The 22,289-nt window shown below is 43.6% G+C and overlaps 1 protein-coding gene across 1 annotated transcript in view; it reads right to left on the minus strand.

Annotated features, from left to right (window-relative positions):
- LOC147729973 (uncharacterized) overlaps positions 1–22,289 on the minus strand; it is a 1,004,770-nt gene that overhangs the window by 546,570 nt on the left and 435,911 nt on the right. Inside the window, exons 15-18 of the mRNA XM_086954938.1 lie at positions 19,687–19,790; positions 17,097–17,268; positions 15,521–15,634; positions 10,977–11,138 (exon numbers count right to left, since the gene is read on the minus strand). Coding sequence (XP_086811064.1) covers positions 10,977–11,138; positions 15,521–15,634; positions 17,097–17,268; positions 19,687–19,790 — 552 coding nt within the window. The remainder of the gene's footprint in view (positions 1–10,976; positions 11,139–15,520; positions 15,635–17,096; positions 17,269–19,686; positions 19,791–22,289) is intronic.

Genomic DNA, 22,289 nt, shown 5'->3' on the forward strand with positions numbered 1-22,289 from the left:
ATTTTTCGGAAAAATTTAAAAACTTACCTGTTCCCCAGTAACTAACTGCCTCTCTTCCACCACTGGACATACTATTATACATCACTTCCTTTGCAGCTACAGCACGGAGATACCCCTCCGGGGTCTATTCTGGCGCTTTACAAGCATATAAAATAAAAAATAAAATAAATATGCCCCACTAGGATAGTAGAAAACCCACAAGTACCAGGGCTAATTAATTGTTTTTTTTAAAGGGAAGTTGGAACATCACTTCTAGGCATATGGGCCATGCCCCAACCAAAAATGGCTCAGCTATCTTTCCACCACCCTAAACCCTGCAGGAGGGCAGATTAGGATGGTTTATTCCAAAATGCCCCTCCAGGAGGGCAGTAAAACCACTAGACACCAGGGCTTTTGTTATGGCCACAAAAAAGAAGAGGTGTGACAGCCATCCCAAGTATTAGGTCAAGCCCCTACCATGGGTAGTGGATGTTGTGTAACTGCCAGAGCGGCAAACTTTTGTGCTGGGGATGCAGGTTCGAGTCTCGGTGTCAGCTCTAGATCCTGAGTTTGGCCAAATCACTTAATTTCCCTGTGCCTATGGACAGCACCTGGATATTCTCATGAGTGATTAGCCGCCCTCTAAAAATCCAAGTATTTTTATTTTATTTTATAATCATAGCCCCAGCAGGCTCGAACTCCCCACCCCCCTCCACCTGTAGGCAAAAAGCCCACTAGACACCAAAGTTATTATTCCCCCCAAAAAAGTTGCCTGTATTGGCTTCTGTAGTCTTTCTGGCCCCTCGGAGGGGCAGATGGCCGACTATACACCAGGGATATTATTTAACAGAAAGGGTGGTGCAGCCCACCCAGGCATTGTGCCATACCCCTACCCTATACCTGGCCTATTATTTAAAGAAAAAATAGGGGTGGAGGTGGCCCACCCAGGTAACGGGCCATGCCTCCAACCCTTAATGGACCTAGCAGGTTTCTGCCATCACCCAGAAAGGCAGATTTGGTGGCTGTAGCCCTAATAGGCCTACATGGTGGCTTTACCGCCAATATCCCAGTGTGGGGGCAGGAAGGGCGGCAGATGCCACAGATAAATTTTTTTTTAATGGGGTGTGGGCTGGTTTTTCCTGACATCAGGCTGCACTCCCACCCCTAAAGCCTCAACAGTGTTTCTGCTACTTCCAGATTTAACAGCATCCCCAATTCTATAGCAAGCAAGAGGAAATTTCAATTCTTTGAGTATAATTTTAACATATGGGCCAACAGAGAGGAAGTAAATCCCACTTGCCATGGTGAGTGGCCGCACTATTTGGGCTCTGGGTCAGCTGACAACCATGGAACTTTATGAATCATCTTCATGGCTGAATTGCCTGTAGGAATACTCGGTAGTAAGAATTTTTAGGATCCCCACTGATTCCGTAAAACAGACCTTTGAGGAAATGCATCCTTTTAGACAAAGTTTGATGTCTGCAGCATTCTGGTTAAGAAAACATCATGGGATCCACACAATTCACACCACCTTAGCACCTTATGGGTGCCTAGTTTTCTGAAATGTTTGAATTTAGTGGTTTTACTGGGTAGCGGCCACTACCCATGTCACCAAAATAGGTCATTTTTTAATGGCAAAAATATGATGATTTCACATTGCATTTCGGTGCCTTTCCTGTCATGGGTGGTAGCCCCACCCACACTGCTAGGGTACCGCTTTTATTGGGAGAAGAGTGGAAACACAAAATAGTATAGCATTTTTTATTATCAATTTTTCTCCATTTTGACATCCAAATGGAAGCCAGTGTCCAAGAAAAAACATATTTTCCAAAGGGCCCTCTGAATCACATAATAATATGGCGAACCACAAACTCAGAGTTGCACAAACAGCCACTAATCCTAAACTCATTCTCTTGTGAGCATCTGAAAAGAAAAGCATAATTCGTATACTCATCCTGGGTTTTTAACAAAAACAATCACAATTTTAGTCGTTTCAAAAACAAACAGATTACACATTCTAGCCACGGCTTTATATAACACAACCAACACAAAACTTCCTTCTGTTTCATTATTCCTCTTATTCCATAATATTTCCTGTATTATACATTTCCTATATGTTTTACGCTCCTTGCCCCCCCGTGTCCCCCACCCTTTCCCCCCGCCCCAGCTACCCCACCCCCCCTACAGGCAAATAGGTCCATCGGACCTATATGTGACAGCTGTATCTGCTTGGGTCCCACGCCTCCCTCCCCCCCCGCTCCTATTATGTCCCAAACCCTCTACATAGAAAATGCTCGCTTATTGTTACCTATCTACACATTTATATAACAGTGCGCTACAATTCTCTGTACTTGTGCTTCTATAGGATTTCAGAAATCTTAATTTTTATATCCTGCTGCCTTTAGCTGGTAGCTCTACCACTAGGTCCTGAGATTGTGCACTGTTCTGCGGGGTCTGTTTGTTTTTGAAACGACTAAAATTGTGATTGTTTTTGTTAAAAACCCAGGATGAGTATACGAATAATGACATGGAACGTGTGTGGCCTTAACGATAAGACCAAAAGGCAGAAGGCAGCTGTCTTGATTAAAAGTCTAAAAATAGATTTTCTAATACTCCAAGAGACCCATATACAATTGTCTGAAATTAGGCTGCTAGACCAGCTGGGTCTTACTGTCTTAGCACACTCTAGGCAGGGAAGTAGGAATAGGGGGGTCGCGGTTATGGCAAGGCAAAGAGATGTCACCACTAGGAAACAAGCATTAGAAATGCAATAGGTCTCGCAGCATTAGAGTTAGTGCTTTTAGAATTGTTTATGGGTTTTTTTGTAAATCTTTAGCATGAGGTTGAGGGTGAGTGAGGGTGAGGGGTTGAGGGTGAGTGAGGGTGAGGCTGAGGGGTTGAGGATGAGGGTGAGTGAGGGTGAGTGAGGGGTTGAGGGTGAGTGAGGGTGCAGGGTTGAGGGTGGGTGAGGGGTTGAGGGTGAGTGAGGGTGAGGGTGAGTGAGGGTGAGTGAGGGTGAGGGTGAGTGAGGGTGAGGGTGAGTGAGGGTGAGTGGGGGTGAGTGAGGGTGTGTGAGTGGGGGTGAGTGAGGGTGAGTGTGGGTGAGTGTGGGTGAGGGATTGTGGGTGAGGGATTGAGGGTGAGGGGTTGAGGGTGAGTGAGGGTGAGGGGTTGAGGGTGAGTGAGGGTGAGGGAGGGTGAGGGGTTGAGGGTGAGGGGTTGAGGGTGAGGGGTTGAGGGTGAGTGAGGGTGAGGGGTTGAGGGTGAGTGAGGGTGAAGGTGAGTGAGGGTGTGGGTGAGTGAGTGAGGGTGAGTGAGAGTGAGGGTGAGTGAGAGTGAGGGTGAGGGTGAGTGAGAGTGAGGGTGAGGGTGAGTGAGAGTGAGGGTGAGTGAGAGTGAGGGTGAGGGTGAGTGAGAGTGAGGGTGAGTGAGGGTGAGTGAGGGTGAGTGAGGGTGAGTGTGAGTGAGAGTGAGTGAGAGTGAGTGAGGGTGGGTGAGGGTGGGTGAGGGTGAGTGAGGGTGAGTGAGGGTGAGTGAGGGTGAGGGTGAGTGAGAGTGAGGGTGAGTGAGAGTGAGAGTGAGGGTGAGGGTGAGTGAGAGTGAGGGTGAGTGAGGGTGAGTGAGGGTGAGTGAGGGTGAGTGATGGTGAGGGTGAGTGAGAGTGAGAGTGAGTGAGGGTGGGTGAGGGTGAGGGTGGGTGAGGGTGAGTGAGGGTGAGTGAGAGTGAGGGTGAGTGAGGGTGAGTGAGGGTGAGTGAGGGTGAGGGTGAGGGTGGGTGAGGGTGAGTGAGGGTGAGGGTGAGTGAGAGTGAGGGGTTGAGGGTGAGGAGTTGAGGATGAGTGAGGGTGAGGGGTTGAGGGTGAGTGAGGGTGAGGGGTTGAGGGTGAGTGAGGGTGAGGGGTTGAGGGTGAGTGAGTGAGTGTGAGTGAGGGGTTGAGGGTGAGTGAGGGTGAGGGGTTGAGGGTGAGTGAGGGTGAGGGGTTGAGGGTGAGTGAGGGTGAGTGAGTGAGGGTGAGTGAGGGTGAGTGAGTGAGGGTGAGGGGTTGAGGGTGAGTGAGGGAGGGTGAGGGTGAGTGAGGGTGAGTGAGGGTGAGGATGAGTGAGGGTGAGTGATGGTGAGGGTGAGGGGTTGAGGGTGAGTGAGGGTGAGGGGTTGAGGGTGAGGGGTTGAGGGTGAGTGAGGGTGAGTGAGGGTGAGGGTGAGTGAGGGTGAGGATGAGTGAGGGTGAGTGATGGTGAGGGTGAGTGAGGGTATATACCCAGCTATGTCTTCGTAGTTGTAAAATGTAGTTGAACCTTGCACTGGTAGGCATTCAATTTAACGTGCTACCATAGATATGCTTTCAGAATATTAAATTCGAAATTTACTTTACTTTACGACGCCCTCAATGTCTGTACATTCATGGAAGGTGAACAGCATGCATAGAAGCCCTCAGGAGCACAGCAATGGGAATGGGTGAAAGCAGAATGTTTCCAAGAAGTACTTCGTCACAAGTGGCGTCTAAAGAATTACTGAACAGAAGTGGCCATAATTCGGGCAATGCTGGTACACAAGGGGAATGTGAACCTTAAAAATGGAAGCAGAAGCTGTTTGGATTAGCGAGAGTGCTTTTAAGTAATAATTTGACTAATCCATTCTAAGTAATGAGGTAAAAAAGTCGCTACTCGGAGGTTAAGAAAAAAGAAGCCGGAGGAAGGCTTGTGGTGGGGATAGATTCCAAACATTCCCTGAAGCCATAATGCGAATTAACCTTATAACAGTACTATGAGTAGGAGTGAATGTTAAATGGTATATGTGTAAAATATCTAGTAAAACATACAGCTCAAGTACAAAACGATACTGCCAAGGTCTCTGTAAGGAAAGCGAACTGGGACAAAGCTGTTAATAGTTTACCTCCAGCACCACAATATGCTCTGCAGAATTCAGATGCTGGCGCCCAAAACGTACTTTCACTCACGGTCAACAACAATTTCCCAAACAATATGACCAGTGTACCACTAATATATAAGCAAAGGGTGCTGCCTTATTACAGCGTGCTGGTGAGACTGGAAATCACCCGTTTCCCAATAAGCGTGACACCGCTGCTGAGGAAGCCAATACAACAATGCCATAGAAGCCAATAAGCAGCCAATAAAACAATCCATTCAGTTTCCAATGGGCGTGCCGCTGAGGAAGGCAATAGTAATCAATGCTGTGGAAGCCAAACCTAAAAGCAGAAACCAGTGGGCATACTGCCGCAGTGTCTGATAACCAACCTTTGGGAAATGATTAGGCACAACTCTGAGCAGCACAATCAATGCACAGCAAGAATGAGAATGGTAGCACGCATGTTGCGTAGTGCTTCAGTATACCGAACGTTGCGCTGTATGCATTCGGATTGTCATCTCAAAATGGAGGCAACGCATAACCAAAGCGTAATGATGAAGTGTTGCAGTGACAGTTGAGGTTGAAGCCGTTAATACAGTTGAACCGTCACATACATCTTAGATAATGACAAATGCTGCAAGCATCGCAAAAGGTACTTACCGCCATGGTATACAATTTTTCATTGAAATTAGTTAACGCATAGTGCTAAAATAGCCAGTACTTGCCTGTTGTTTTTAGAAAACAGAGAATCCAAAAGATTTCCAGCAGGAGGATGTGGAGCGATATTGCACAGGGTTGCACGCTGATGAGTCCAGTGTGTTGGGGATCGTCACCAATTCAAAAGAATCCGGAGGGAAGAGAGGGGAGGGGGGAGGAGAAATGCGACACGGCGGGAAGGGGAGGGGGCGGAGCGGGGAGGGGGCGGAGAGGGGAGAGGTGCGACACTAGCTGAAGTGAGAAGGGAAAATAAAGAGAAAATGTGCAAGAAAGAGGGCTGGAACAGGAAAGTCAGAAGTAAATATGGTAAGATAAAAAGAAGCATGAACTGAATTAGAAAAAGGCTGGAAAGGGGAAGAACGATTGAACAAGACGGACGGACGGAAGAGAGGGGAGGGGGGAGGAGAAATGCGACACGGCGGGAAGGGGAGGGGGCGGAGCGGGGAGGGGGCGGAGAGGGGAGAGGTGCGACACTAGCTGAAGTGAGAAGGGAAAATAAAGAGAAAATGTGCAAGAAAGAGGGCTGGAACAGGAAAGTCAGAAGTAAATATGGTAAGATAAAAAGAAGCATGAACTGAATTAGAAAAAGGCTGGAAAGGGGAAGAACGATTGAACAAGACGGACGGACGGAAGAGAGGGGAGGGGGGAGGAGAAATGCGACACGGAGGGAAGGGGAGGGGGCGGAACGGGGGCGGAGAGGGGAGAGAGAGAGTAGGCAAGGGTAAACAAACACGGACGTGCACGCGCCCGTGACTTTTAAGGTCAATGCGCATGCGCATAAGCTTAATGCGCATGCGCATTGACCTTAAAAGTCACGGGCACTGCAAGGAATCGCCACGATTCCTTGCAGTTAGATAAAGAGTGGATGAGCCCCTATAGTCTCGCTTGCTCGATGCGCATGCGCATCGACAGGCGAGACCTAAAAATGGGAGGATGTATGGGGTAGATGGGCCTTGATAGAATGTCTGATTGGAGAAACATGGGTCACCCTTGGGTCTATCTATGGGTCTACAGGAGATGATCCGGAGATTTTTGAAGAAATTGATACTGAGCTGGCAACCTGGGCTCCATTTATAGTGATAGGAGGAGACTTTAATATCAATGGAGCAGGGGGATTGGGGCTGGGGTTGGGGCCCCCAATTAAATATAAGGGAAGGAAGAAAAGAGTCTATAAAGCAATTGTTAACTTAGCCAGAAACAATGGCCTGCTTGATGTTTGGGACACCCTTAACCCTGGTCAAGATGGTTTTACATATTATTCAGCACCCCATAGGATAAGTGTCAGATTAGATTACTTTTTAGTTAACAGCCAAGGCATTGATGGGATAGATATCGAAAGAATACCAAGGCTGTTATCAGACCATAACCCTCTTATAATCACCTTAAAAGATATGACAGTGGTAAGGAAGGTTTCGGAGTGGTCTTTTGAAAAGGCTTTTTTAGTGGAGGACGCATACATCCAACATATGAGGAGATGGATTTCCGAGTTCTTGGACATAAATAGGCATACAGCACCCGTAGGGATAGTGTGGGATTGCTTTAAGGCCGGAGTGAGGGGCGAGACCATCAGTTACGGGGTTAGGAAAAGGAAACAGGAGAAAGAAAGAAGTGAGGGGGTAAGGAGGGAACTACTGCGGGCAGAGGAGGAATTGAATAGCAGGACAGATCAAACTGATAATGGAGCTCCAACGGACTCTGCATATCTTAAACTCGTAAAACTGCGAATGGAGGAGGAAGAACAGATAGCAGAAAGGGCAGCCAAATTATATACAGTGAATAGAGAGAATTGTTACGAGATGAATGAAAGAGTGGGTAAAATGTTAGCAGCTAGAACTAGACAGACGGTGTCTTTTGGGGAGATAAAAGCAATTAAAGACAGTTCAGGGGTGATTGTTACTAATGCACAACAAATAAGGGAAGTCTTCAGGAATTTTTACACGGATCTATATTCTGAAAGTGATATAAAAGATCCTGAAGACATAATGGAGTATTTGAACTATCATGAGGGGAGACAACTGGAGGAAATAGAGAAGAAGAGGATTGACAACTTGTTAGACTTAGAGGAGGTAAAAGCAGCTATGAAGAGTTTACCATCAGGAAAGGCGGCTGGCCCAGATAAAATCCCGCTAGAGTTTTACAAGGTATTTTGGGAGGAGTTAGGTGGAGATATGCTCTATACTATGAAACAGGCACAGAAGGGAATCTCAATACCAGGCACTTGGTCTGAGGCCGAAATAGTGGTTATCCTTAAGAAAGGGAAAACGCCAACTAACCCGGGGTCATACAGACCGATCACTCTTATGAACACGGACACAAAGATCTACTCAAAGGCACTGGCAATAAGATTCGCCAGTGTAATAACACCTCTAGTTACTAATAACCAACACGGTTTTATACCGGGACGGGGGACTACACACCACGTAAGGAAGTTAATTACCCTTATGGATAAAACAGAGGCTGATGGGGTCCCATTCGCGGTATTATTACTTGATGCTGAAAAAGCTTTCGATCGAGTGTCATGGGTATATATGTGGAGTGTTCTGGAAAAACTCGGATTTGGGAGCGGCTTTTTAACAGCGTTAAAAACATTGTATAGAGAGCCTGTGGCGGCAATTAGAATTAACGCGGGGTTAACGGATAAAGTAAAAATTAACAGGGGCACAAGGCAGGGCTGCCCATGCTCCCCGCTACTATTTGCGATATATCTAGACCCACTAATCAGAAGACTGGAACTAAATAGGAATATTTCCCCAATTGTTACACTTAGGGGGGAGTGTAAGTTATTGGCCTATGCCGATGACGTAGCGGTCATAACATCATCACCCACAAAGGCTATAAGACACGTGGAGCAGGAGGCAAAGAATTTTGGGAAGATTTCCGGGTATTCTTTGAATACCGGAAAAACCCAAATTATAAAAAATAGTAAGGCTTTATGCCAGGACTCTCGGGTGGCGCGGACGGGAACCTATTTGTGAATAACCATAACTTCAGATCTAGATAAGATAGTAGAATTAAATATTGACCCTATTGTACGGAAAGTTGGGAGGGAACTAGACAGACTGAATAATCTCCATCTTACCTTGGTTGGAAGAGTGAATATTATAAAAATGCTAATCATGCCGAAATTCTTATATCTCTTCCGAACAATTCCCTTATGGTTTGATAACACGTGGTTTAAAAGGATTGAAAATATGATCAACAAATTTATTTGGTCCAAAGGTAAAACTAGGAGAGCGGCGAGATTCCTGGCACTCCCACGGGAAAGAGGAGGATGGGCATTACCAGACATTAAGCTGTATTACTGGGCCGCTGCCCTGCAGTACATGGTAGGATTAATAGGTGGAGCTGAAGCAGAAGGAGAAGATCACTTAGGGTCATTAGCGGTATATGGTATATTGATGGGTGAAGAAACAAAAGATATTTTTTTGAAAAATTTTGACACGGCATATTTTAAAAGAACACGCTTTAAGACTTTACTGGGCGCATATAATATATGGAAGGCTTTTATGAAAAAGTTTGGTTTAGGGAAGTTTAATAGGTACACGAGGTTACACGAGAATATGTTATTTTCGGGTGATATATTTTCTGATTCAGTTTTTACAGAATGGTATCGGAAAGGGATAAGAAAATTAGGGGATGTAATGGGGACACAAGGGGTGAAACAATTTGCAATAATACAGAAAAAATTTAATTTGTCGACACAACACTTCTTCAAATATCTACAAGTAAGAAGTTTTTTACAAAACAAAAGAGGGGGTACAAGTGGATTTGAAAAAAATAATATATTAGAGATAATAGAGACTGGAGTAGAATGCACAATTAAAAGATTTTATTTTGAGCTAAACGAACAAAGGCCAGATGACATGGCTAAATGGGGGGAAACCTGGTCAATGAAGCTGGGCATAGAACGAGAGTGTTTTAATACATCATTAGAATTAGGGATGAATATTCTATGCTCTGCGTCATTACAAGCACAGCATTACAAGACTATGTATTGGCTATATTACACCCCGGCTAAACTGGCACAGTGGGGAGCGACAACTGGTATAAACTGCCCCAGATGCACGAGTGCAGACGCAGACGCCATCCATATGTTTGCAACATGTCCGAGTCTAGCTGCAGTACTTAAAGAGATAGAATTTTTTTTACAAAGGGCATTAAAATTACCTGCTAACCTAACACCCGAGATTATTCTGTTAGGTGTAGATGGAAATAATGATGTTGAGACAGGGAAATATTTTATCTTTGTGGCTATGGCAGTGTACAGATTGTGTGTTGCCACTGCATGGTTAGATCAAATGGCCCCATCATTCCAACAATGGTTAGCCAGGCTGTTGAGTATATACAATTTAGAAAAAGCGATCTACTCCAGAAGAGGGAAAAGGCTGAGGAAACTAGGCTTGGAAATATGGGAGACAATAACGAAGTGGAAGGAAGAAGAATGATTTGGATAGGAAACGTATATGTATATAACTTGTATATAACTTGCAATAGTGTGTATATTATGTGTAAAAAAAAGGCTTAATAACGTATAACACATACAGAATGTATAATTGATGCTAATCTGCATGTATAAGGAGAGTGATCTCATCCCAATATGGAGGGCTGTATTATTTTGGTAGTAATAAGATGTTTCTTTTTGTTTACCTCAGTTGAAACATATGATGTAAACCTCTTATGAGTAGGCAATGCTGTTTTTCTTTATTATTTGCTCCATGCCCCCTCTGTGCTCCAGAGGGTAGAAAAAATTAAAAAAATTCTGTGAATAAAAAGATTTAAAAAAAAAAAAATGAAAAGAAAAGCATAGGTTTCCTTTATATCCATTTTTTGTTCATTAGATTTTTCCATATATATTAAAGCATAGTTGGTAAACAATAAAAAATCATTATAAGTTGTGTCTAGGTTGTCATATTTTTGGACAAACAGCAGACGAGAAGAGTCCGACAGACATAATGATATAGTACCTTTGTAAATCAGCCATTGGGGCTATGTTTTCTGAAATTGTCATTATTGTTTTACTTTAACAAGTAGTTTTTTAGGAAAACCGTGATTGATGTATACAAATGACCCCCTTGCTAAATTCTGCATTTTGTCTACGTTTGAGAAATGTATAGTATTGCTTTCTTCGTTTCACACCTGTTTCTGCCACAAACTGCACGTAGGTCCTGAAAGCTAGGAAAAGTGAGATCTTAGCTCATCATATTTTTGCCATTAAAAAATGCCATTTTTTGCCCAGCACTTTTTTGACATTTTTCAGGAAAAAAAATCAAAAGTTGCTGTTTTAGCCATTTTCTTGGTTTCCTCCAGGCAATCAATAATAATTTTACTATCTCTTATCGATATGAAGTGAGAGTAAAGTTACTTGGTGATGATATATACGAATCATTAAATAAAGTATTTCTTAAACATTCACCTTCTGAGGTTTGATCAGCTTTGGGAGCAATCATGTTGACTGGCTCTTTCCCAGGGCAGACTGGAAAATGCAGGGAGAACTCTCTCGGTGCCCAAACTCCTGGAATACCAGCAGGGTCACGTTGAAAGCTGTCAACCTTCACCCATCCTAGAGTCAGCAATTCTGTCAAAAGGCAGACAAATAATAGGGATTCCAATGAGAAAAAAAACTTGATATTGTTCCATATGTACAGATTTGGCACTGCTCTTTGATGCAACAAGACCTTGGTAGGTCATGCTTCAGATGGAGGCAGCAGGTGTAGTCGGACAAGATCAAGACATAACTATAAAAAAACATCACAAATACAACATTTCATTTATTGATGCATGTAGCAGATGTAGCAGCATGTAGCAGATGGCAAACAAAATTGAATGGGTAATTATATTGAACATTGGAAGAGAGAACCAAAAAGGAAGAAACATTTATGTATAGATGCTTTTAGTTTCCAGAAGGGTATAAAAACATGGTTTGTTGCTGTGTCCGTAGCAAAAAACATGCTACATTTGTGTTCTGGACACTAAAAACCCAAAGACAATCAATGTTCTGCTAACATCTTACACAAAGCCTGATGTAACTTCTCATTCTATAACACAGGATCGTATATCCCACTTAGAAAGTGATGTTGGCAGTCCTGTTTTAACATTTCTATGTTCATTACTTTCGTAGAATATAATGTAGTAATACCTGCAATATACAGCACAGTTTAAACAAGAACAAAGATGAGACATTTGCAAGCATAAATATGTCCTTAATAAACACAATGATAGGGACGTTGATAGAGCATTTCTGCCATCAGAAAACCTGTATTCATCTGAGACTCTTCATCCTCCAGAAACATTGCACCAATCAAGAGCACTGTGCCCAACAGAAAAACGTTGTTGTATTCAAAATGATGTATTGTTTCCATTGAGCACATGATTTCCGAAGGCTACAGTGTTTCTGATAGTTATTCATTGAGTTTAGCGTTTCTGAAAAAAATTTCTTCATAAGCACAGTTGTTCCGATAACACTGTGTTTCTTGTTAGCATGTTTCTAATTTGCATTGGGTTTCTCAAGGGCACAGTGTTCATTAGGATATCGTGTGTGATGGGCACTGCGTATCTGAAGAGCACAGCATTTCTGATGAGCAGTGTTTCTGATGTACCCAGTGCATCTGATAATCACAGGCATTCTAATGGTCACTGTGTTTTAGATGAGTACAGTGTTTTTGACAAGTACACTTTCTAATGGTCACAGAGATTGCGAACTCTAACATTTTTATTATTGTACACAGTTTCTGAGAAGGTCTGACTTTCTGATAGCATATTTTTTATTGGTACATTATTTCTGATAAGCACACTGAGTCTGACGACCACTACATTTAAATATCTAAGAATGGAAGTCTACCATCTGGTAGAGTTGCCCAGTCCAAAAAGATTTACAGGTGATTCAGCCCTGCTCTCTTTTAATTAATTGGATTCATTACTTAAGCTACTAATTTGGAAAGATTGCACGCACTGAATTGCACTAGATAAGTTACCCCTCCTGTTATCTAAGGGTGGCTTGGGGTATGATATATTGTGGCGCAACTGCAATACATAGCCAAATGGGCATTTGCCTCCCTAACACTTGCGTACAGATTCTTCTCTAAAGATACATGCCCAGACATGCTTTGGGGAACTGTATTTGGTAAATACACCAGAAACGGGCTGTTCCCAAATTGATGGCCCCAGCAATGTGTTGACGGAACAAACAGCTACAGCTATGCTGGATAATAAACGCCTCTGCCCCTGATCTACCCCTGCAGTGCTTAAGGAATTAGAAAGAAACACGTCTAACCACAAGTGGACCTGTTTGTATGTTTCTTTTTCGGTCAATGGGGTACACATATTCCTTTGAAGCTTTTTGTACTTTTGCAGAAGTACACGTTGAGTATGGGAAACTACTGGGACGATTCATGGTATAGGGTGGACTGACACACACTGTTAGCGTGCGGAGGAAAATAGCTTCATTGATCCAAAAGCAGATAAAAGTATGCCCGTCCTTTTGGTTTGGGGAACAGGACTACGGATAGTGCCACATTGATACTTCAGTCCATGTGTAAACTACTTGTGAGACTATGTACACTTTAGGAAAATATGGGAAAGAATAACTTATGCAGATTGGTTTTCCAGAAACAGTAGGTTTAAGCTGATACAATGTAACTTCCTCCATCGCAACTACCTCACTCCCACTAAAATAAGCAAGCAATTCCGTTCTGCCTTAGACAAATGTCCCAGATGCCACTCTCCTCACTGTGAATACTTTCATATGGAATGGAAATGCTGAGTTCTAACCTGATACTGGAATTAGGTTTTTGCTCAAGTTAATGAGCAACCTATTGATTGTCTCTCCCTAAGTATGCCTACAAAGTTTATTTCTGCATACAGGGGCTAGGAAATATTCATGTAAATTTGCAGACTTGGAACTGATTCTAGCTAAACAAATAAGGGATATGGGTTGGAAATCAGCACAATTGCCACAGAAAAGAACAGGGAGATACAATTTAATTGGGTGGGCATCGGCTAAAATAGCCTCCATACTTACCATAACCACAGGAACCTCTAATCATATTGCACTAAAGACATGGGAACCTGCCCTGTGTGAGTTACGAAGCAGTCTGATCACATGCCCTCTTGAAATGTTTCTCGCAGGGGCGGCTCCTCTATTTGAGCGGAGTAGCGTCACCCCACAAACCTCAGAGCTGTATAATAAAATGGTAATAAAGTTGATTTATTACTGTCTTATTTTTCCGTCACCCGTCCTGAACTAGGGCCTCCATTAGGATGGCGATCCCATTGGTAAAAGGGACCGCCCGCCTTAAGGGCGAGGGTCCCGATGTATGCATTAGGATGCGCCCGCCACAGTGGCAGGCGCATCACTCATTTTTAACATTTAATGTTAAAAATGTATGCATGCATTTGCATACACGAAGCGGCAGACACCGCGCGGTGCCTGCTGCTTCGTGTATGCAACTGCTGGGGGGTACTACAGGTACCCACTGTGTGCACCCCCACCCCTTCTCCACTCTGAGGGCCCGCAGGGGGCCCCCAGAATGAAGAACGCATGCCTTTCCGTGGCGGTATCGTCGCCACGGAAAGGCATCTCTTTTGGCCCATACTAATATGGCTGGCGGTGTCTATTAGACACCGCCGCCATATTAATCCTTTTCCGGTCCGGCCGCAAGGCGACCGGGGCGGAAAAGCGGTGGACGGTCTTTCCGTCCGCCGCGGTCCCCCACACCATACTAATATGGCTGGGGGGAATTCAGTTGCGGATGTCGGCGGATTGGCCCCGCCAGGCCGGCGGTGGCTACCGCCAGCCTGGCGGGGGCAATCCGCTCGACATCCTAATGGGCCCCCAGGTGTCAGGATGGGGCAGGGCCAGCGCTTCCGAGTGACAGCAGCAGAGAGTTATGCACTTTAAAATGTGCATGTCCCTTTGGCCGGTCGTCTTGGGCCAGCCAGCTAGACATACTCATTTTAAAGTTCTCTAACCTAGCTGTCTTGGACAGCTAGGTTAGACAATGTGTAGTCCTCCAATGCTCTTAGGAGCGCTGGGAGAGCCTGCTCTATTCTATTGGGTAGTGCAGTTTTCTGCGCCAAAGCTTCCCGTGAAGACGCCCGAGGGAGGAGGACTTTACACTGCAACTCACCAAGGTAAGTCTATTTTAATAAAAAGAATTCTGCCGCACCACCCTCTGTACAAGCCAGCCGCCACTGGTTTCACTGTCAGCTTCAATAACTATTTTACACAGTGCATTCTACCCTTGTTATCCCCATATCTATCAGTGTGGAGTCTTTGACTGGTTGTAATTGTCTACGTTGAACAGCACTCTTTACAACGCATGCGTTTTCTACGCATGCCATTACAACACAAGTCGTTACAACGATGTGTTGTTACATCGCATGCCACTACAACCACTTGCTGTAGGGGGCACTGGAGTTTGGAATAGTATAATTTACTATTCCAACTCCAGTGTGTGTAACATTAAGGAAGGTGTTGGATTGAAAACCCAACAAATCCAACACCTTCTGCCCCCTACAACAAGTCGTTGTAACAACTTGTGTTGTAATGGCATGTGATGTAACAACGCGTAGTTGTAACGACTTGCGTTGTAATGGCATGCGATGTCTCGCATGCGTTGTGAAATATGTTTCCCGTCTAGGTCTAGCTGCTGACATTATTGCAAATATATACCTGTTAGCTGTGTCTACATTCAAGTGCTATCTATTAGCGATTTGTTATACGAGAAACTCAATAAAATGTTTTTAAAGTTTTTGCACTCGGGATAGCAAATTGGCCTCGTCTACAGAAGTCAGTAAGCCATGTCAAAGAATCTGCCCTTGATAGGTATTAGAACAAATCTGCAGTGACTTTTACGTTGCAGTACAGCCTTATCCAAAATAACATCTATAATATTAGATGCCCCTGCCCAAATGAGAACCACACTATCTAACTTGTGTAATCAAATACAGTTGTCTCACCAGTTTCCATGTGGTTGTACAGTATTCGAAGTACAATAAATGGAACAGCATCCGCTCCAGGGTCTTCAACATCGGTAAACTCGGATGGATCCAGAGAGTCGAATTTACACGAATCTTCAAATAACAGAGCAAAGAAAAGGCTAAGTCACTTACTTTTTTAATTTTTTTTATTTATTACGTTTTTTAAGGCAGCAAACAGGTCAAGAACAAAAAAACAAGGACAAAAATAATATACAAGTTACATTACCAAGATCATGCATTTTACGTTGTGTCCCTTTACTATCCTATCCAATTTGTTATAGGGGACCATAAGTTACTTCGGAAAGTTTTTTTCCTTATACCCTTCAACTTATACAGAGCAGTTTCTAAATGAAACATATACAAGAGCTTCGTTTGCGACATTATAAAATTAGGTGGTTCTTCATCAAGCCAATGCGATGTAATACATGCACGAAATGCAGACATGCAGATAAAAATAAAGCATTCCTCTGAATCAAAAACTTGTTGAGTCGTGCTCTCTTCACAACCAAAGATAACCAGTGGCTTTGTTATCGTAATCACAATACCCAAATTTCCTGAGATAAAACGCTCTATATCAGCTATCAGTTGGCCCAATTTTGGACATAAAACAAACATATGTGCAGCGTCCGCTGCATAAAGGTTACAGCAATTGCACTTTGTCCCCCTCCCAGAATTCCATTTGGCTAATTTGCCCGGTGTGTAGTATAGCCCGAAAATTGACATATAATGCTGGCTTATCAATGAACCATTAAGTAATACCTTACCAGCAATCGCCACGCTTCTTTCTAAATTAACACACTCAACTCCCAATTTAGTTTGCCACTTGATCGCTCTTAATTCTAAATCATCCTCAACTTTCTCCATAAATAATTGGCGGGCGCATCCTAATGCCCGTTTGGGCATTAGGATGCGCCCGCCACAGTGGTGGGCGCATCCCGTATTTTTAACATTGCGGCGGCGGTGCTGAAAGCATCGCCCGCCACAGTGCTAAAAATGCACACCAAGCAGTTCAATGTACAATGTGACAGGCACCGCGCAGTGCCTGCCACTTTGTATATTGAAATGCAGGGGGATACCATAAGTACCCCCCATTGAGCACCCCCAGAATTTTTGTGGGCCTGCAGCGGGCCCCCACAAGTGATTCCTGCATGTGACCGCCCCCATCAGAATATGGTTGGCGGTGTCTAACAGACACCGCCACCATAATAAAGTCTTTTCCGCCTGGTCAACTTGTTGACCGGGCGGAAAAGCGGCGGACGGTCTTTCCGTCCGCCGCGGTCCTCCCTGCCATAGTAATATGGCAGGGGGAAATAAGTGGCAGTGGGGGCGGATGTCGGGCGGATCGCCACCGCCATGCGGGCGGTGGCGATCCGCCCAACATCCTAATGGGGCCTCTAGTGTTGCAAATTGCTTTGTTGGTGTGTTACCCAAAAGGCAAAGACTGCTTTCATCTAACTATGCACTCCAGTTTGATTCTTATTTGGGAATCAATACAATATATTCCTCATACTATTATTTTATTATTTCATAGCAGGAGAAAGAGACAGGTACCTACCGGGGAACTGTAAGGTGAGCAAGGTGTTTTCAATGTTGGTTGCTTCCTCTGTGGACCTCTGTATAACAACTGGTTTTGCAGTGCTTGTTTGAGTACGAAGCTTCACGTAGTCGTAATAAACTGAAACAGCTATCTTCACGGCGAGAGGGTTAAATTCATTGAGCCAAGTCTCCTAGGAAAAAAGGAGACAAGGACACAAGTAAATATCTTCTTGAATGTAATGAGGAAAAAGAGAATGCAAATGAGAGAAATAGGATACAAGGGAGAAGTACTAGAGGGAGGGAAAGAGTACGTAAGCCACGATTATTATTTAAGTGTGGTGAGATTCCTGTGTGGAATTCCATTCTGCTCAACCATGATTGTATTGTTCTTCTGGCAGCAGATACTGTGTGGGAAACAAGGACCCAATTTTACCAGCCGAAAATTCAAGCTGGGAAAATTGCTCTGACAATGGAAGTCCATTCCGTGGTCCTCACTTGAACTCCTTCCAAGGTACATGGGTCCTACCAGAAGCATCCTCACATTCCTTCTACCACCGTCACCTCCCGCATTCGGCACCCAGCACCAGTCCCAGTGCACCGATATATGACCTTCTCAAAGCAGGTGGTAAATGTGGGGTTAATCTCCAACGAAAAGGCAAAATACTATACGGAATTCCATCCGATAAAACCAGATCTGTACAATTATTCCCCATTCCATGGAGATTAACTTGTAATTGCATGGCACTTTTACCACATAATACTGACTGGGTGCAGAGTTAATATCCCACCATTACCACGCTTTGGGGCCGTGGAATGGAGTTAGAGTAACAAAGTGAGTATAAACTAAAGAAGGCAAAAAGGAGAAAGCAGCTAGTATTAAAAAATTGTAGTAGTGAAAACAATACGGTGAGGCAATAACTTTAGGAAAGACGCATATAAGGAATAGAGTGTAAAAAAAATGGAAGGAAGCTTACAGGACAAAGAGGAATACCAAATGTATGCTAAAGGGGAGAAAGAATGAGGAAGGAAAAGAGAATAGAAAATCCGCAAGGAAAGGAGAGGTAGAAGGAGGAGTCAGAGCACTAAAGAGAAACAAGGAGAGGAAAAGAGCAAGAGAAGTGAAAGGAGGAAGAAAGGAAGACTGACTTAGGAATCTAGCGAGGAGGAAAAATAAAGAAAAGAGAGAGGTAAGAACAAGAAACAAGGTTAGGAATTTCTATTTTGTTCCATTATTGAAAAGATGCACACTTCTATTGTAGCTCACATTTCCTTATGACACCTTGGTATATGCCTCAGTAACATTTTAATTATCAATGTCCCACATTAAACCAAGCAGAATATTTCACCTCATTACAGGTGGCCCTGAAATTGGCCGGATTTTCCCCACCCTCTGAGTTACTAAAACCTATACCTTTGAGCATTGGTAAAATCTGAGCAATTACAAGTTGGATCCTGGGGATCCTCTATTGAAAAGAGGAATTATTGGGAAATTGGTAATTCTGGGCTTGATTCACCTGGTAATTCCTTATTTCCCCCCTGGATAATCAACTGATCCATAGAAACACAAGTGATCTCATAATTCTGATGCGGCTAGTAACTGCTGTTACAGACTCCATTGGAATTAAGAGGTCACTCATAATGAATGCCACAATTGCTTGTCCATGAAAGGTTTGAAATAATCCTGTAAAATTCAGGCAATATCTGTGGGCAGGATATGCATCCACCCACATCCTCACTGTTCTGGGGAGTATTCAAATGAAATAGTTAGTGGTCTAGGGAATGAAATGTAGACTGATCCATTTCTGATCCTTATACTTCAATATCAAGTTGTCTTTCTTTGTCGCTCCATCTTCTTTGGAGACATTAAATGCACAGAATTGGATGCTGTGTTTTTTTTCATTTGGCCTAGTGATGCTGCCCCCACATCTCTCCAATACCATTTCGTAAGTGGCTAGAATTTCTACGACCTCTAGGAATTATCCACGAACTCATGTCAAATCTCTTGGCTTTCTCACAAACCAACATCTCAACCTAACAGGTCAACTCATGAGTTTGACTAGATCCTCCTCCTGTCTGCTTCACTTGCTCAGAAAAGTAAAATCATTTATCCCTCACTCAGACTACAAATCAGCAGTATAGGCCCTATTTGGGTGGAGCAAGTGCTGTCCTGGCAGGCCTACCCAAATCCACACAGGAGCTTCTAAAATCTCTTACAAGCAGCTGCTCTCCTATTGACAATCATAAGACGCTTTCACTGACCCCACAGGAAGCGAGAATGTACTTCAGAACTGCTACCATAACTAATAAACATCATACACCAGCCACCCATCCGACCCGAACAACACACTTAAACTCACAGAAATTCCAGAAACTGCAGCCCCCTAATCCTTTATATTCAGCCTGTTTTTCACAAGAAATTTTTGTCAGATGTTTAGGATGGAGCTGCTGTTTCCGTTCGAATTGGAATTACCTCCACACTAGAATGTTTTTAAAGGCACACCGTTTAAATTATGTGTTAGTGCAGATCAAGGCAGGGTCACAACGCCTAGGGAATACTGCATGTAGAGTAGCATACTACACAAAAGAAAAAAAGAGAAAGACTGACTTACACTGAGCGATAATGGCACCAATAGGGCTGGTAAATTAAGGGTCAACTGGACGTTCTTTACCCCAACGGGCAGGATCTCCCTGAACCCAATGTCAACCTTTTCAGCTGCAAAAACAAAATGTCACACATGAGATCACCAGTTTATCAATTTAGCATCAATGGTTGAGCCAGCAGGTGTGAATCTTAGCCAGCACACAGATTTCTATTGCAGGTACATTAACCTTATAGTCTGCTTTAAAATTCAGGTCGGCTTCATCGGGAGAAAAAAAGTGAATTTTTTCCTAATTAACAAACATCATTTGAACTTCATTACAAAAACAATAGCTGTCATCAAATGTTAGTGACCAGATCAATAGAGAGGCATCTTAGTTCCTAAACAACTGAGAAAGTATTTGTTACTTTGTACTACAAAGCATTTTTGATACCCAGTGGTTTTAATGACTAACAAAACGAGCGAACAAAAGCCACCATAAATAACCATGAAATGCAATTACAGCCTCATTATGCAATGCTTGGGGGACTTATCTGTTAAAATATTCTGATTTAGTGTAATGGCAAATAATGTTTGTTTTCTTCATGTATCTTGTTGAAGAGTTACTTCATTCATAATTTATATTAAGATGGGTTCTTTCCCGTCGAAAGCTAAACTTTCAGGTCTAGCAGTTAAAAAATAAAAATAAATATTTACGGGTGATGTCGTTTTTATTCGCTCTCCTCCCTCACGTTGCTTACTTTTAGGTATTTGTGCCTCCTTTCTATGACTTACATATCTCTTCTGTTTTACTCTGCCCCACCCCTTTTTCTTTGTTTTTTTTAGAGTTTTATATATAGCACGAACTAATCCTGAAGATATCGGGTATCAGAGTGCTTCACATGGCACTAGTTTCGTTACATGAGGATACATTTATTTTTGTTAGGCACGGGGAGATTAAGTGATTTGCCCAGAATCAAAGGATGTTGCAGGTCGTTGCTGAGACTCGAACTTGATCCCCAGCTTCGACGTCGATCACTCTAGCCGTAAGGCTAGTATTTTTACGGCAGTGTTTTGCTTTTTTGTGTGCCTCTTTGTATGTCTCCTACTGCATTTTTCTCATATAAGCGTGTACATGCCATAGGGATCCAAAGAACTGCCCTAAAATAGATTACTTTCTACTTTAAGGCTAGGACCTTTGCAATACCCCTTCTACCCTTCTCCTCTGATCCGTTCAGATCCGCAGCTGGTGTACCCGAAGGCTTAATAATTGCCCCCTCCTATTCAGCATTTACCTCTGACGTCATCTTATCCTATAATGTCAGCTGCTACAAATATGCAGGTGGCATGCAAATCATCCTAAAACGTGAAAGTCCACCTACTTTTAGCTTCCGAAAAGGCTTACAAGCGATCAACCAGGGGACCAGCTGCACCGTTTAGGCCTTTTATAGCTGCGCAGCAAGTAGTGCCAGCTGCACCGTTTAGGCCATTAACAGCTGTGCAGCAAGTAGTGCCAGCTGCACCGTTTAGGCCAATTTTTCCGTAGGGACAGTTCTGATTGAGTTAGGACTCTGGCTGCATTGGCAGCAGCCTTGACATTATGGGTTCAGGGCATTTGAGTCCCCCTCTGAGATGGCCAGTTGGCCAGGGAGACTGCGAGGTTTGTAGGGCGCCAGGCCCTTTTACGTATTTGTGGTGCTAGGAAATGTTTTTCATGTAGTATGATTTACGCAACCTGTTCTGGGTACCTCTAAAGGTGGTCTTATGATGACCAGGTTGTCGTGCATATTTCGATTTTGCTAGTCAGATTTTGTTCCACCCTATGCTCTTTGCCCCTAATGTTAGTGATTCTCAGGAGATTAGGGTCCAGTAGTAGTCTGTTGAGATTATGGGCGTACAATGCGGCTGGTGCCGAATGTGGTTCTGTTACAGTGATCACCAGTGGTCACTGGGTGTTCGTTTATGATCTGTTTTACTTTGACTACATTTGCTTTGTGATGGTTCTGACAGTGGTCGAGTTGGTTCAATCATATGTAAACAATTCCCTTATAAATATTATCTAGTGCCAGGTGGCATCATGTATACCTAGATGAAGGGCCCAACAAATACCCACCTCACTTCCCGGACGGCACATTAGTTCAGATATCCTCACCGACGTCTGGAATATGTGCCCCCTTTTTGTCCTTATACTTCTCTTCACCACCGCTTTCCTAGTAACGCCCTTCTCATATCCCCCCCACCCTCCTCCTCTCATTTTCCCAACATGGCCACCACTCGAGTTAAGGCTGGAATTAATTGCTACAAAATCATTTATCCTCCCGACCAGACTAAAGCTTCAGTAAAAGGATTGAAGCATAACACTATTGAACGTTTCCCGTATTCCCTTTTTGTTGATCAATTATACAATGGTAATTTAGGGAGGCTCAAAAACGATTTCATTTTCTTCACTCACGACACCCCCTCTATGACACAACACAGTCCTCCCCTCTCCTTCTACCCCACCGGCTTCATCCGCACCCATCTCCCCCTAAATATGTCCTTAATTGCTTTCCTTCGTGCAAAACCAACAAAGACAACTCTCCCTTCACCTCTGATACACCAACTCCGGGTCTCAACCTCCACCTTTCCCCACC

The sequence above is a fragment of the Lissotriton vulgaris genome, chromosome 2_1 (genome assembly GCF_964263255.1).
Source record: "Lissotriton vulgaris chromosome 2_1, aLisVul1.2, whole genome shotgun sequence".
Lineage (NCBI taxonomy): Eukaryota > Metazoa > Chordata > Amphibia > Caudata > Salamandridae > Lissotriton > Lissotriton vulgaris.